At 44.2% G+C, this 17,076-nt stretch overlaps 1 protein-coding gene across 3 annotated transcripts in view; it reads left to right on the top strand.

Annotated features, from left to right (window-relative positions):
* Window positions 1–15,873, top strand: part of TTL (tubulin tyrosine ligase) — a 44,913-nt gene extending 29,040 nt beyond the window's left edge. Inside the window, exons 6-8 of one of the 3 annotated variants that reach the window (XR_007135037.1) lie at window positions 9,962–10,105; window positions 10,723–10,902; window positions 13,622–13,690. Coding sequence is in view for 2 of the 3 variants with exons in the window: in XM_047781181.1 (XP_047637137.1) it covers window positions 9,962–10,105; window positions 13,622–13,739 (262 nt within the window). In the remaining variant the exon portion in view is untranslated. Of the gene's footprint in view, window positions 1–9,961; window positions 10,106–10,703; window positions 10,903–13,621 lie in introns of those variants that run through there. The other 2 variants (XM_047781181.1, XM_047781182.1) reach the window with 2 other exon arrangements.
* The last annotated feature ends 1,203 nt before the right edge of the window (window positions 15,874–17,076 follow it).

Raw genomic sequence — 17,076 nt, 5'->3', positions numbered from 1 at the left:
CATATGGAGATTCCCAGGCAAGGGGTCAAATCGGAGCTATAGCCACCGGCCTATGCCAGAGCCACAGCAACGTGGGATCCGAGCCTCGTCTGCAACCTACACCACAGCTCACGGCAACGCCGGATCGTTAACCCACTGAGCAAGGGCAGGGACCGAACCCGCAACCTCATGGTTCCTAGTCGGATTCGTTAACCACTGCGCCACGATGGGAACTCCTTTTTGGTCTTTTTAGAGCCACACCAGCAGCATATGGAGGTTCCCAGGCTAGGGGTCGAATCGGAGCTGGAGCTGCCGGCCTACACCACAGAAACACCTGATCCTTAACCCACTGAGAGAGGCCAGAGATCTGCCTGCATCCTCATGGATGCTAGTCAGATTCGTTTCTGCTGAGCCATGACGGGAACTCCTCAATCTCTTTTAAAAGTCATCTTTTGGTTTTCTAGATTTTCTCCGTTGTTTTTGGTTTTGATTTCTTTGTTTTATGTTTTTTTTTTTTTTTCATCCTTCTGCTTTGGGGGAGAATTTAACTTGCTTTTCTTTTTCTAATTTTCTTTTTTTTTCTTTTTTTTTTTGCCTTTTTGCCTTTTCTTGAGCCGTTCCCGTGGCATATGGAGGTTCCCAGGCTAAGGGTCTAATTGGAGCTGCAGCTGCTGGCCTACACCACAGCCACAGCAACGTGGGATCCAAGCGACGTCTGTGACCTACACCACAGCTCACGGCAACGCTGGATCATTAACCCACTGAGCAAGGCCAAGGATCGAACCCGCAACCTCATGGTTCCTAGTCAGATTCATTAACCACTGCGCCACGACAGGAACTCCATTTTTTTCTAATTTTCTTAAAGTGCAAAGTTAGGCCATTGAATTGAGGGATTTTGGCTTTTTTAAAGTATAAGCATTTAATGCCATCAATTTTCCTATAAGTACTCATTGGCTGCATCCCACGGATTTTGCTATATCATGTTTTTGTTTTTATTGTATTAAAATATTTCTAGTTTCCCTTGTGACTTCATCTTTGACACATACTATTTAGAAAGTTTTGCTTAATTTCCAAATATTTGGGGATTTTCTGGAAATTTTCATTTCATTTTGGTCCAAGAACATACTTTGGATGACTTAATGTCTTTAAAATTTGTTAATGTTTGTTTCATGGTCCAGAATATGATCCATCTTAGTGAATGTTCCATGTGCACTAAAAATAATGTTTATTCTGCTCTTGTTGGGCAGAGTGTTCTATAAGTGCACATTAGGTGAAGGTGGTTGTAGTGCTGTTCGAGTCTTTTATAGCCTTGCTGATTTTCTGTTCTTGTCCTGTTCATTATTGAAAGATAAAACATTGAGGTATCCAAGTGTAATTATGAATTTCTCTGTCTCCTTTTCATTTTACTAGCTTTTGGCTTCTTATATTTTGAAGATCTGTTGTCAGGTGCAGATGCATTTAGAATTTTCATCTCTTTGGAGGGTATTGACCTCTTTATTGTTATGTAGTTTTTGTCTTTATCTCTGGTAATATTTCTTATTTTCAAGTCTGTTTTAGGAGTTCCTGTTGAGGCTCAGCAGTCATTAACCTAACTAGTATCCATGAGGATGTGGGTTTGATCCCTGGCCTCACTCAATGGGTTAAGGATCTGGCATTGCCGTGAGCACAGGTGTAGGTCGCAGATGTGGCTTGGATCTCACGTTGCTGTGGCTGTGGTGTAGGCCAGCAGCTGTAGCTCCAATTCAACTCCTAGCCTGGGAACTTCCATGTGCCATGGGTGTGGCCCTGAAAAGACAAATAAATAATAATAATAATAAAATCTTTTTTGTCTGATATTAATATAACCACTCCAGCTTTCTTTTGATTGATGGTATGTCTCTTTCCATACCTCCTCTTCTCTGTTATATACTTAAAGTGAACCTCTGGTAGATGGCTTATTGTTAGATTTTGTCATCTTTTCCTTTTAATCCAACATATCATCTCCTTTTTAGTTGTTTATACCATTTAAATTTAAAGTAATTATTGATTTGACTGGATTTACATCTACCATTTTATTATTTGTTGTATCTCCATGTTTGTTTTTCATTATTTTTCATTTCCTCATTTCCTGCAGCCTTTTGATTTATTTGAACATTTTAAGAGTTCCACTTTAATATTTCCCTTGAGTATTTAACTATATCTCTTTGCATTTTTTTGTTTCATGGTTACTCCAAGGATTATGATACACATACATAATGTATGATGGATTGTCAGGTTAATATTTTCTTTTACATTTACCCAGATAGTTGCTGTTTCCTTTGCGCTTTCCTCAGCCCTGAAGTTCCAGGTTTCTCTCTGGTACCATTTCTCTTCAGACTACAGCATTTCTTTTAGAGCAGTTCTGCTGGTGAGGAGTCCTCTCCATTTTTCATCGTCTGAGAATGACCTTATTTCACCTTATTGTTAAAGGATTTTTTTTCACTTCACCATGTTATACAAACATAATGTCAAGGGAAAAAATACAAATATATAAGATGCATGTAGATTGATCCTATTCATATAAATTGAAAAACAAGCAAAACTAAGTAATGCATTATTTAGAGGGCTGTATATATATATGGTAAAAATCCAGAGAGAAAGTGATGATAAACAGAAAATTCAAAGTAGTGGTTATCTCTGAAGAGGAAGCAGGAAGGACCCAAAGAGGGGGATTAAAGGTATTAAATTGTAAGCCTTTATGGGTAGTCATTAATGCTACATATATTTTAAAATCACAAGACATCATTTTTATTATTATGTATAGTTAATATTCATTTAGATTTCCTCATCCATATCAACCCTTTGTGTTGCTTCTCTTTTTTTCCTGCATTTTCTTGCTTTCATCTAGAATCATTTTCTTTATCCTTATAAAACGAATTTTTAGAGCTTTTACAGTAAGGTCTGCTGGTGATGAACTATTTCTGTTTTTATTTATCTGATAAAATTTTTATTTTGTCTTCACTTTTTTAAGGACATTTGTCCTGAAAACAAAAATTAGCAATTAAATTATGTAGCTCTTTGAAGGTTGCAATCCATTGTCTTATGGCTTCCATCCTTTCTGAAATCTTAGTATTGCTCTTAATATATCTTTTCTTTGTTCTTAAGATTCTTTTTTTGGCATTCCCATTGTGGCTCAGTGGATTAAGAACCCAGCTAGTGTCCATGAGGATATGGGTTTGATCCCTGGCCTCACTCAATGGGTTAAGGATTTGGTGATGCCAAGAGCTTTGGTGTAGGTCACAGATGTGGCTTAGATCCTGTGTTGCTTTGGGTGTGGCATGGCCCAGCAGCTGCAGCCCTTATTCGACCCCTAACCTGGGAACTTCCATATGCCACAACTACAACCCTAAAAAAAAAAAAGGATCTTTTTTTTATGAATTTTTAAGAAACATTTTATTAGCATTCTCATACAAAATTTAATTGAAATCTAATAGTATTTTGACCTTATTAATAGGTTAAAGCACATAATAAGACATTTGGTCTTTGTTAAACTATTTTATTAAATATTGACTGTGTTTTATTTTCTGTGTAAGTTTATTATTAAATCTTGATGTATGGACCAAATTCTACAAGTTGTTTATTACACACACGCACAAATACACACACACAATTATGTACTGTGAAAATATAGTAGGGAAGAAAAAGTGTGATTATAGATCACTACAAGACAAAGAAGAGTGTCAGCAAAACAGAACACACACTGCAACATAGTAATTCAGATGAAGAGAAAAAAATTTCTTTTTGGAAGAAACGAGGCATCCAGATACTCTTGAAGCTCTCAAGAAGCAATTACACAGTTTTGAGAAGGTAGAAAAACATATGCCTCTAAGGTCCCAATTCTTCAAATGTTCTCTGAACTTTATTACAGACAGCCTCAGGTTTATACGTGCCTTAAGAGCAAATGATAACTATTAGAGGCAAGAGAATGACCAGATCCCTCTAGAGCTTTCTCCCTACATTTGCGTTTGTGGGGTTTTTTTGTTTGTTTGTTTGTTTGTTTGTTTGTCTTTTTGCCATTTCTTGGGCCGCTCCCGCGGCATATGGAGGTTCCCAGGCTAGGGGTCCAATCGGAGCTGTAGCCACCTGCTTACGCCAGAGCCACAGCAACTCGGGATCCGAGCCGCGTCTGCAACCTACACCACAGCTCATGGCAACGCCAGATCCTTAACCCACTGAGGGAGGCCAGGGATTGACCCGCAACCTCATGGTTCCTAGTCGGATTCGTTAACCACTGCGCCACGACGGGAACTCCCTTACATTTGTTAAAGTAAAAAAATTGTAGTCTCTTAAGCCTTAAGCAAAAGTAACACAACAACCACTCGCATTTTTTAACTGTGGGGAGGGAAAATACTTTTTTTTAATGGCTGCTCCTGCAGCATATGGAAGTTCCCTGGCCAGGGACTGAATCCAAGCCACATTGGCAGCAACACCAGGTCCTTTAACCCGCTGCACTGGGCCAGCGATCAACCCTCCAGAGCAACCCAGCCACTGCAGTCAGATTCTTCACCCACTGCACCTCAGCAGGAACTCCCTTTTTTGGTTGATTTATAAATTTTAGTCTAAGATGGGTGTAGTTTTTTTGTACTTATCCCAGCACAGTTTTCCTAGTGCTTCTTGAATCTGTAGCTCGATATCTTTGATCAGTTGTGGAATATTCATGTCATTGTCTTGTCACTCGTGTCTCTTGTCCGGTTTTTCTTTCCTGATGAGTCTCTAGTTACCTGGATATTAATCCTCTTCACGGTCTCACATATCTCCTGTGGATCTTGTGTGTCATTTTAATCTCTTTCTATACCTATTAAAACCTGTGTATAAGGAACAGTTTTCAGAGCTAGAAATGGAAGACGCCCTTCCCAGGTTATAATCCTCAAATTTGGCTCGAATAAAATTTTCCATTTCTTTCTTTAAAAACAAACAAACGGGAGTTCCCGTCATGGCACAGCAGAAGTGAATCCGACTAGCAACCATGAAGTTGCGGGTTCGATCCCTGGCCTTGCTCAGTGGGTTAAGAATCTGGCATTGCCATGACCTGTGGTCTAGGTCTCAGACTCCTCTTGGATCCTGCATTGCTGTGGCTGTGGTGTAGGCCAGCAGCTGTAGTTCCGATTGGATCCCCAGCCTGGGAAACTCCATACACTGCGGGTGTAGCCCTACAAGGTCAAAAGACAAAAAATAAAATAAAATAAAATAATAAAAACAAACAAAAAAACCTGTTTTTAAAGTTTAAAAAGTTAAAAGCTGTTAAAACTGCTTTTAAATCTGTGTTGATTTTAGTTCTAGAATTTCCATTTGACTCCTTTTTTTTTTTTATTGTTCTTTATGAAATTCTCCCACTTGTGTTTTACGTTTTCTTGAACATATAATGGCAAGACTTTCATGTCCTTGTCTAATAACTGGATTAATCTATAGCAGACATCAGCAATCTATGCCCTATGGGCCAGATCTGGCCCAGAGCTTGTTTTTGTTTAGCTCATGAACTAAAAATGCTTCTTACAATTTTTAAAAAAATAGAAGGATTTCCAGCAGAGACTATATGTAGCCTACAAAACCTAAAATAATTACTATCTGGCCATTCGTAGAAAAGTGTTGCCAACTCTTGACTTGTGGGTCTGTATCTATTGTCTGTTTTTCCCTCTTGGTCCTGCAGTATGCTTGGAAATGATTTTGTAACATTATTCATTTATTCATTATTAATCCATTTATTATAGCTTACTAAATCTAGTAAATATTTTTTAATTGAGGTATCACATGCATACAGTAAAGTTCACAAATCTTTTTTTTTTTTTTCCATTATAGCTGTTACAGTGTTCTGTCAATTTTCTCCTGTACAGCAGGGTGACCCAGTCATACATACGCATATTTCCTTCTCTCATTATCATGCTCACCATAAGTGACTAGATATAGTTCCCAGTGCTATACAGCAGGATCTCATTGCTTATCCATTCCAAAGGCAATAGTTTGCATCTGCTACACAAATCTTACATGTATAGCATAGTGAGTTTTTCATTATGCATACAACTTGCCTGATCATAATGTAAATCAGAATATGAAACATTTATAGCATCTCAGACTCCCTGAACTTCTTCAAAATATATACTCCCTGCTAAAGATAGTCACTATTCTGACTTGTATCAGCATAAGATTCCTTTTGCTTATTCTTTTTTTTTTTTTTTCCTTTTTAGGGCTACACCTCAGCATATGGAAGTTCCCAGGCTAGGGGTCAAATCAGAGCTGTGTCTGCGACCTACACCACAGCTCATGGCAATGCCAGATCCTTGATCCACTGAGCAAGGCCAGGGATTGAACCCGCAACCTCTGGTTCCTAGTCAGATTTGTTTCCGCTGTACCACAATGGGAACTCCCCATTTGCTTATTCTTAAACTTTATGTAAATGGATTTATACTCTGTTTCTTGTTTTGTGTTCAGCTTTTTTCGCTGTTGTGTGTGTGGGATTCCTCCCCGTTGTTGAATGTTGCAGAGGTTTACTTTTTTTTGTGTTTTCTTTTTTGGCTGCCCCAAGGCATGTGGAAGTTCCTGGGCCAGGGGTCAGATCCAAGCTACAGTTGTGACCTATACTACAGCTGCAGTAACGCCAGATCTTTTAACCCACTGTGCCAAGCCAGGGATTGAACCTGCATCCCGGTGCTGCAGACGCACTGCCAATCCCATTGCGCCACAGTGAAAACTCCAGAAGTTTACCCTTTTTAATTGCCGGGTCGTATTCCACTGTATGACTGTTCCACAGTTCATCTCTTCTGTAGTTGATGGACCACTGGGTTCTCCCTCTTATATTTGAGACCTATAATCTATTTGAATTGTTGTATGTCAAGTGTCATGTTTTCCACAAGCATGTCCCATTGACCCAGGGCCACTGGTCTATAAAACTGTCCTTTCCCCAGTGCATTTTGGTGCCTTTGTTGTAAACCAGGGGGCCATTTACGTGAGGGTCTATCCTGGGATCTTTATTCTGTTGGGTGGTCTGTGTACCTGCCCGGTCGTTACCACCTGGTCATGATGACTGAGCCCTTTTTGAAAAATACCTTCCTATATAGAGTCTAGCAGAGTAATTATAGGGTTCTAAGTGTCATTTCTTCATGGATTATATGTGGTTAGAATTCCGGCACCAGATAAGTCAAATTTGCTAAAGAAAGAATTCCTACTTTAGGCAAAGGATTTATTTGATATTTCTTCACGCCCTCCTCCTCATTGTTCCGGTGCTTTAAATACTCCTTACAGCCTTCATGTTCTTCCTCTTCGTCAGCTAGCCTCCCCCTAACTTCCCACTCCAGCTGAAAAAAAGATGTACTGTATAAAATCTGATGATGAAAATAATTCCTTTTTTTTTTTTTTTCTTTTTAAAGCTGTACCTTCGTCATATAGAAGTTCCCCAGCTAGGGGTCCAATCAGAGCTGCAGCTGTGGCCTCCACCACAGCCATGGCAACAGTGGAGCTGAGCCACATCTGCAATTTACACTGCAGCTTACAGCAACACAAGATCCTTAACCCACTGAGCGAGGCCAGGAATCGAACCCACATCCTCATGCATACGAGTCAGGTTCTTAACCTGCTAAGCCACAGTAGGAACTTTGAGAAAAATTCTTTAACGTGATTTATTAACTTGAGCTCCCAGCAGATAAAAAACATTTCATTTTGATTTGGTTCTGGCTCAGTTTTTCCCTAAGTATTGGAGTATAATGTTTCTTGCACTTTTTTTTTTTTCTTTTTAGGGCAACACCCGAGGCATATGGAGGTTCCCAGGCTAGGGGTCTAATCAGAACTACAGCTGCTGGCCTATACCACAGCTTAACCTGCTGGGCAAGGCCAGGAATCGAACCCACAACCTCATGGTTCCTAGTCAAATACATTTCTGCTGCACCACATCGGGAACTCTGTTTCTTGCACTTTTTATCCTTCAATATTGTTGGGGGTTTTCTTCTTTTTTATCATGAGCATATATTAAATTTTATTTATTTATGGCTGCATCTGCAATATATAGAAGAACGATTACATTTAAATTTTTTTCTGAATTATACGCTTTTAAAGAATGTTTTAATTAAAAGTTAAGGGTATTCTTTCATAGACTACAGGTGAGATGTAGAAAAAAATGTATATGTGACTTGCAGGTTAAAGATGAATGGGAAAAGAAATATTTATTCTGGTTGCTTCTTCAATGGCTAACTTTCCAAAATTATTTTTAAAGGTTTAAACTCATCTATAGAAAATGTTTCCTCTTTGGGGAAAAAAAGAAGGAAACAAGTTTGGGGTGGGGGACTGGTGGAGGGAGGTTGGGGAGGGGAGCATGACCCTGGCTCCAAGTTCACAGAAACTTCAATTCTTCTAAGTCACCAGCCAAAACCTACTTATAAGGATACATCTTTTTCCTTCTATGTATAGAGATGCATAGAAGGACAGCCATCCCTGGTAATCTTAGTCATTAGAACATAATTGAATTTACTAAGATACATCTTTTGTTCCAACATCCAATTGAGGGAACAATCAAGGAAAAGCTTCATAGAACAAAAATAGCATAGGTTGGAGTTCCCGTTGTGGCACAGCGGAAACGAATCTGACTACCATCCATGAGGACGTAGGTTTGATCCCTGGCCTCGTTCAGTGGGTTAAGGATCCAGCGTTGCCATGAGCTGTGGTGTAGATCACAGATGTGGCTCAGATCTGGCGTTGCCGTGGCTGTGGTGTAGGCCAGCAGCTACAGCTCCAATTCAACCTCTAGCCTGGGAACCTCCATATGCCACAGGTGAGGCTCTAAAAAAGACCAAAAAAAAAAAAAAAAGGCATAGTTTTTCTAGGATGGTTATACTAGATAACAGTTCTTTATTATTCATAAATAATAGATTTAGGATTGTAAAAATCAATGAGAAATTCATAGAATATGCTTGTTCGTAATTGTAACAGCTTTTAGATACTTTCTAGCTTCCAGGAGTTATGCCAAGTTCCAGTGTAATTATGTCATTGAATCATCTCAGCACTGGGAATAGGTGTTTTTACCCCATCTTTATGGATGATGAAGTCAGGGCTTGGCTTAAAGAGGTTAAAACATTTGTCTGAGATTCTGGCTTTGGCAGCCTGACCTCAAGCCTCCTGTACTTTTTCAGTAAATTTTTGAAATTCACTTTCAACTTTTCTATGTCATTAAAATTCTCCAGTGTTTGCAAACAGTTAATCCTAATAATAATTCTTAAAAAAAAATTTTTTTTTTGGTTACACCTGTGGCATATGGAGGTTCTCAGGCCAGGTATAGTAACTCTATTCTATATTTCAGTATCTCAATTCAGTATATAAAGCTTTTAATGAAAAGCGATGATTTGGCATGAGAACTGGAGCTAATGAAACAAAGAAATGAGATTACCATTCTTTTGGCAAATTCTCTTTATCACTAAGTGGTGGTCCATTTTTTAATATGGCAAAAACTACATGGGAATGTTTTATTTATTATAAACAAATGTGGCAAGGACCCACCTGCTGGAGGAATCCACATTTTTTTTTTTTTCTTTTTAGGGCCCCACCCTCGGCATGTGAAGGTTCGCAGACTGGGGATCTAATCAGAGCTACAGATGCTGGCCTACGCCACAGCCACAGCAATGTCAGATCCTTAATCCACTGAGCGAGGCCAGGGATTGAACCTGCAACCTCATGGTTCCTAGTTGGATTCATTTCTGCTGTGCCACGACAGGAACGCTAGAATCCACATTTATAAGGGACCACGGTGACTTGGTGCTTACTGGAAAATCAGCTACCACTTGTAAGAACAAGGGTGATGGCAGAGTTTTCCAACAAATAAATAGCATCATCTTGAATAATCTATTGGTAATACATGTAAAAGAGAGGAAGAAGGCAAAGCCCTTTTCATAAGCCCATTTGGTATAAAATTGTCCAAACGCATCTCCTGTGGTCCTCTTCCCTGAATCACCCCATCCTCAGTGAACACCCCCCCACTGCCCTGCAGGAGCTGCCTCCTGAGCGTGGAGCCCGCCATCAGCACCCGGCACCTGCCTTACCAGAGCTTCCAGCTCTTCGGCTTCGACTTCATGGTGGATGAGGACCTGAAGGTGTGGCTCATCGAAGTCAATGGCGCCCCTGCTTGTGCTCAGTAAGCCTGACCACCACTGTGTTTTAACAAGCGGGAAGTAGATTCCGCAGGTGGAATAGCCGGCCTTGGCCAGGTGGTGAGCACCCATTCCCAAGGTGTCCATCAGGGGTGGGCTCTGGGGGAACCCCCATTTCCTTCCCGTCTGGATTGAGCACTCTGTGCTCAGGTGGCTGGTAGATACCTTGAGGGTTGCAAACAAAGCTCGTGACACCAGCAGAGACTCTCTCAGGTGACAAGGCAATGAATCAGCAGAGGTCTTGAGTGGAGGAGACACGGATGGCCAAGTTCAGGGTTCACCTTGGGCAGGAGATGGTCTGAGAAGGTATCATAGACTTGAGGGAGCTAAAGCTGGGGTGTAAGAGTGTCACAGGTGCCACAGGGGAGTGGGGACCCAGCATCCAGTGGGACTTTGCTCTGGGCCAGGCTCAAGGGGAGATACACAGATGAACAGAAACCTGCCCTCGGGGAGCTTCTGTTCCTCCTGGGAGGAGCCTGGCAGTAGCGTGGTATAAATACATGGGGAAAAGGAGAAAAGCTGAGTTGGGCTGGCACAGCAGGTCTTAAGTGTAAGGGGGTCACTTGGATTTACTCCTCAAAGGCTGTTGGTTCTTCTGAAGATCCACGTTCATCAATGTTGAGACCCTCTCATGGCTCCCCACGTCCACGTCTTGGAGAAATCGAGGTGATTTTCCAGCGGCGTAGGAGAAAGGCCTATACCTCCAAGGGGCAGTGTTAACACATAAGTGGTGCCCTCCCTGGGAGCCAGGCCTTTGCCTCTTGCTTCATGGCTGTGACAGGTGAGGCTCCATCTCATTCGTCTGAGCCTACAGCTGATGAGGGCTTGTTAGGTCCCCATAACACCCCTGCTGCCACCCCAGGCCCTGTAGTGGGCTCTGGGTCACAGTCATGAGCAAAGAGACCCTGGCCCTGCCCTTAGTGGAGAGAGACAGGCCAGGACAAAGAATAAGACAAACAGATTCCATACTGGGGAACTCACTGTCCTAGAGTAAAAGATGTCAGAAGGTCCCCTTGGGAGGCGATGTTTGGAAGTGAGATCTGAAGGAGGAGGAGAGTTAAGGATGCCAGGGTGGAGGAGCTGGAATCTTTTACGTCCTCCCTTTGCCAAAACTGCTGGGGATGCCCACCTCCTGCCCTTCCTTTCAGAGCTTCGCCCCCCCCCCATCCTCTTCCTTCCTCATCAGCTTTCTCCCTCTTTGTGTGTGTGTGTGTGTGTGTGTGTTGTCTTTTTAGGGCTGCACCCATGGCTAATGGAGGTTCCCAGGCTAGGGGTCCAGTCGGAGCTATAGCCGCCGACCTACACCACAGCCACAGCAACACAGGATCCGAGCTGAGTCTTCTACCTACACCACAGCTCACAGCAACACCGGATCCTTAACCCAGTGAGTGAGGCCAGGGATTGAACCCTCAACGTCATAGTTCCTAGTCGGAATCGTTTCCACTGCACCATGACCAGAACTCCCTTTTTTATTTATTTTATTTATTTTTTTAATTTTTTTTTTTTTAGATTTCTCTCTCTGCTGTGCATTTCCTATCTGCATGCAATACCCAGCAGATTCCCCAGCTACTAAAAAGAAGCCCTCCTGGAGTTCCCATTGTGGCTCAGCGATAATGAACCCAACTAGTATCCATGAGGAGCGGGTTCAATCTCTGGCCTCGCTCAGTGGGTTAAGGATCTGGCATTGCCGTGAGCTGTGGAATAGGTTATAGATGTGGCTCAGGTCTGGTGTGGCTCTGGCTGTGGTGTAGGCCAACAGCTGCAGCTCTAATTTGACCCCTAGCCTGGGAACTTCCATATGTCACAGGTGTGTCCCTAAGTAAAAAAAAAAAACAGGCCCTCCTCTGATGCCACATCCTACTCCCTTCACAGCCACAGTTCTGGACAGCCACATGTGCACAAGCTATGTCCCCTTCCTCAGTTCCCATACACGCCCTGGTCTGCTCCAGGAATGGCTTCTTCCATCCCAGGTGCGCCACAGAGACTGTGCCCTCGAGGTCCCCAACCAAGTCCATATTGCACCCCAAGATTAAAAACCACCCAGTTACGTTGCAGCCCAGAGTTGCAGGCCAGTATCTGCACTACCTTCCCAGCATCCTGTAAGGATGTGTGTGGCTGTCCAATAGGCACCCTCAGAGTTGCCCCTCTCCATGGATATCCAGCTCCCCTGTTTCCAGGTCCTGAGCCAGAAACTGGACAGAGAGCCTGCCTCCCCTTTTCCATCACCCCCAGGTTCTGTCCTTTGGATCTTGTTGGTTCTGCCTCCAGCCTCCTGGTCCTCTGCTCCTTGCCCCCACTACCCTCCCTCACCTGCAGGTCATCTTTCACCGTGGCTGTTGCAAAGAGCCTCCTAACTAGGATCTCCACTTCTGTCCTCGCCCAGTAAAGTCTGTTCTGCCTGGAGCAGCCAGAGTGATGAATGGAAGCCAGGTCGTGCTGTTCTCCAGCTTTCCCGCTCTGCCTGGCATAGGGGCCAAGCTCCCCTCCACCTGCAAGGCCACAGCCTCACCTAGCCCTCCAGCCTCATTCCCAGCCCCATTTCCCTGGAGCCTCTCACCCATGGTGGGGCCTTTGTGCTGGCTCTCACCCTCCCCCCAAGCCGCTCCTACTCTGTCAAATGGCATCTCCAGGAAGCCTTCCCAGAATAATCCCATCTTTGATTTTCTCTAGCCTTGGTAGCTTACTTCCTTAACACTAGTGACCACCAAATTAATTCCTTTTTGTTTTCTTTCCAAAATGTATGCACCCTGAGGGCAGTAGCCTTGTTTTTCTGGTTCTCCTTGGAGTCGCAGCACCTAGCAGCATGCCTGGCACATCCTCCTCTGTAAATATATAGATGGACAATATGTGTGTTCCTGGTTGAAACGTTTACTCACCTTACTCAGAAATTGCTTGGTTTGGTTTTTGTTTTGTTTTTTTTTTCCTGCTTTTTACAGCTGCACCTGTAGCATATGGAAGTTCTCAGGCTAGGGGTTGAATCAGAGCCACAGCTGCCAACCTACACCACAGCCACAGCAATGAGGATCCAAGCCACATCTGCAACCTACACCATAGCTCACAGCAACACCAGATCCTTAACCCAACTGATTGAGGCCCAGGATGGAACTTGCATCTTCATGGATACTAGTCTGGATCGTAATCCACAGGACCGCAATGGGAACTCCTGAGTTTATTTTGCTTGTTTGTTTCTTTAATTTGGCTGCACCCCCAAGGCAGGACAGCCCCTGTCCTCTGTTGGAATCTCCCATCTTCCCTGCGGGTTCAAGACAGGACAGGCATTGTCTTGTAGGTTCTACCTTCAAGATCTTCCAGAAATAGCTGTTTAGTAGAGGCTTTATCATCCCGCAGTGCCTCCTGCAGTGTTTGTATGGACAGCGGACACCAGTCTTAAAAATGCAAGGTGGAATTTCTAGGGTGGATCCTAGCAGAAAAAAAATCTTTGATTTTTCACTTGCGCTTTGACAAACAGCCTCATTGATCGATCTTTAAACCCATTTCAGGAAGCTCTACGCTGAGCTGTGCCAGGGCATCGTGGACATAGCCATAGCCAGTGTCTTCCCGCCCCCGGATGCAGAGCAGCAGCAGCAGCCCCCGCCGGCCGCTTTCATCAAGCTATGACAGAGGGAGGTGCCCCGAGCTGCCTTGGAAGAAGCAGGAGGGGGCCCTGGCCCGTGGAAGGAGAAACTCGATACCAAGCCAAACAGGAGGAAGAGCAGCAACTTGCAGAGACACGACCATAGAAGAACAGGCAGCTTCCCTGAGGAGTGGTCACCCAGGGTTTCTGGGTGTCGCGCTCAGCACTGCTACTGAGATTCAAAACCGAAACAAATTTCTCTAAGGAGAGAGCAAAATATTCTCCTCTAAGGGGAAAAAAACAGGGATGTGCTTGTTTTGGGTCCCTGTCCTTTGAAAAATCGGATTTTTATCCTAAGGCAGCACTGGGAGTAGCGCCCCTCCCACCAGGGGTGGCAGCTGTGGGACCTGGTTGATGTCTGTCCACCTGCTGCGTTAGTGCCTTAGCTCTGTGCCCATCTGCCACCTCCTACCTGGGTGGGGACGGGATGTGAGAGCGGCTGGGAGGTTGCCGGTGTTCCCCCTCCACGACACCCCGCCCCAGGGGAGTCTGGACAAGCACGCACCCACACCCCTTGGTTTGTAGCTGAGGGACTTTCTCCCCCAGGTCCCATGGCATTTGCTCGATTGCCATTCAGGGTTAGCATGGGCTGGGCATCAAACAGCCAACACCACCCTGGGTTTGATATCTGCATGTTTCAGAAATTGAGCAGCAAGTTTGCCACAAACCCGTAAGCATCCAATACGCATGAGAGAGGGGAAAAAAAAAACAAAACATGATGTCTTGCTTTATTTACTAGTTGGATGGGGGGGCTCTTTGAAATGTGATGATTCTCTGTGCTCTTGCTTTTAGGCAGAATTCTATCTGCCCTTGTGCCAAGTTCCCTTTTGTTCAGGTTTTTTTGGTGGAGGGTAAACTTCTATTAAGAACCCCTCAAAGCTCAGAAGAGGGTAGAATCCGCTGCCCCAGGGGGCTCTTCCCCACTGTTCTCGTTGCTCTCCAAGCACCTTCTTTGGGAGCTGAACAGGCAGGTTTTTCTCTGACCCCGAGGGCCACATTCAGGTGGAGGCTCTGAATCAGGGTACGTCTTGCCTGAACTGGAGAGTCTCTTAAAATGGGAAAGATATGGTTTCAGAGCTATGCGGGGCATCTCGCACATCACCAGATGTTGATAGTGTCCCGTTAGGTGGAGTTTCCACTCTCAGGATGGATGAATATTGTGCAGACTGTTCAGGAGGCCACATCATGAGCAGGAGGAAGACCCAGATGCCATCTATGAAGAGTGTGCTGGGAATCAGGCCCACTGACAAGGCCCCCCCCTCCCCAGAGTTCCTCCCCAGCCCTCCCCCTGCCATATGTGTGCTCTATTATTCGTCTGTACTTGGCATGATTCGTTTCTACTTGTAGAAAAGAGTTCTGCAGTCAGGGGAGACTTTTTTTTACAAAGAGCAGGAAAAGCAACACCTCAAACATGATGAGATGGGGGTGTTTTCCATGAAAAAAAGGAGTAATGATAGAAATGATGTCACAGATGCAGCCATGGGTATGGGATGTGACCAGGTTAGGTTGGGTGAAGTGGAGGAAGACCCCAGGGGCTTGGCTCCTGGGAGTTTGGAATTACAAAACAAATATTCTGAGTGGTTACCCAGAATAGATAGATAACCAAGTTTGCATCCGGAGCAAACTAAAACAGTCAAGTGTTAAGGGAGCCCCAGGAGGCCCAGCTCAGCTGATGGGTTGGTGTTTGGGAACTTGTGAGCAGACCCATTTAGAAAGTATAAAGTCCTGGGGACTTGGGAATGCTACGTGGGCTGGTGATGGGGACATGGAGGATTTTGTAATGCTGTCAAACACGTGAATTTGTAATGATTGGGCTGAAATTAAAGAGACATTCAAGAGTTTTCCAGCTCTTACGGTGACAAGGCTCACCATTCAGATATTAGGAAGGCTGTGGGTCTCAATGGGTTTTCTAAGAAACAAATCAATAACATATGCATGAGGCTTTAAAAAGAAAAATCTGCTTCCTTCCTCACATAGTTTCAAATAAGGATCTCTTTTATGCAGTTATTTCTGATGAGCTGGGATGGGGGACTCAGAACTCTTCCACACCCTTTGGTGACGTCCTTGGAGCAGGTGGTCATGGTCTTGCCTTGCCCCACCCCCACCCTGCTCCCCCCCTTCTTCATTCGCACAGACACTTGCTGGGGAAAGGGGTATTACGTTTTTGGAGTTGTCCATTCCAATCTTGGCTCTGTCATTGGCTGCACAGCATCAGGAACCCATGAACCTCTCTGGGCCTTAGTTTCTTGTCTCACAGAAGAGCTCGTGACCTGGTCCAGGGACTATCTCAGGAGCATTTAGTGAGGATGCATGAAGTTAGGGAGCCTGGAGAACCTCTAGTACCAAGGCTCTCAATGCCGACTTTATGCTGGAATCACTTGAAAAGCTTTAAAAACATGTTGGAGTTCCTGCTGATGCACAAAGGGCGCCTTGGGAGCGCTGGGATGCAGGTTCCATCCCTGGCATTGCTGGTTAAGGATTTGGCATTGCCACAACTGCGGCTGGACTCTGATCCCTGGCCCGGGAACTCCATGTGCTGTGAAGAAAAAGAAAAAAAATGTTGGTGTCCACACCACCTTCTGTCAGAACCTCAGGCAGGACAAACATATTTTGAGATCCCTTGAACCCCTGCTTGAGAAGGAAGGACAAACATTTATTATCTCGGAAGACTCAGATGAGGTGTAGGGCCTTTAAAAAAAAAAAAATTCCTTTGACAAGAGTTCCCATTGTGGCTCATTGGGTTAAGAACCTGACATAGTGTCCGTGAAGATGTGGGTTTGATCCCTGGCCTCGCCCAGTGGGTTAAGGATCCTAAGATTTGGCTTAGGTTGCAGATGCAACTCAGATCCGGTGTGGCTGTGGCATAGGCTGGCAGCTGCAGCTTTGCTTCCACCCCTAGCCCAAGAACTTCCATGTGCTGCAGGTGCAGCCCTGAAAGGAAAAAAAAAAAAAAAATTCCTTTGGGAAGCCCAGGCATTTCTTTAAGACTAATGATCCTGACGTGATCAGCCAGTGTTGTCCAAGCAGGCTCTCTCTTTGCTTAGACATGCTTTCATCTACTTCAAGTTTGTGAAGTGAAGCCTTGTCAACAAGTGTAAGCAGACATGAACATATCCATTTGCTAAACATGTGTTAAGGTTATGAATGAATTACCGCGAGAAAAGTCCCTCCCCTCCCAGGTAACCGCTGTGGTTATAAACTCCACCTCCCCGGGACATGAAAGGGCCCGTGTGTCTGACAAGGTACTGGCGGACTTACCAGCAGACGTGTGGTTTCAGCAGCGCCTCAGAGTGATCATCCCATACTTAGAACATCCGGCAG

The sequence above is a fragment of the Phacochoerus africanus genome, chromosome 5, assembly GCF_016906955.1.
Source record: "Phacochoerus africanus isolate WHEZ1 chromosome 5, ROS_Pafr_v1, whole genome shotgun sequence".
In the NCBI taxonomy this organism is placed as follows: domain Eukaryota; kingdom Metazoa; phylum Chordata; class Mammalia; order Artiodactyla; family Suidae; genus Phacochoerus; species Phacochoerus africanus.
Note: the sequence above shows the minus strand (reverse complement) of the source record. Positions and strands in the feature narration are given on the sequence as shown.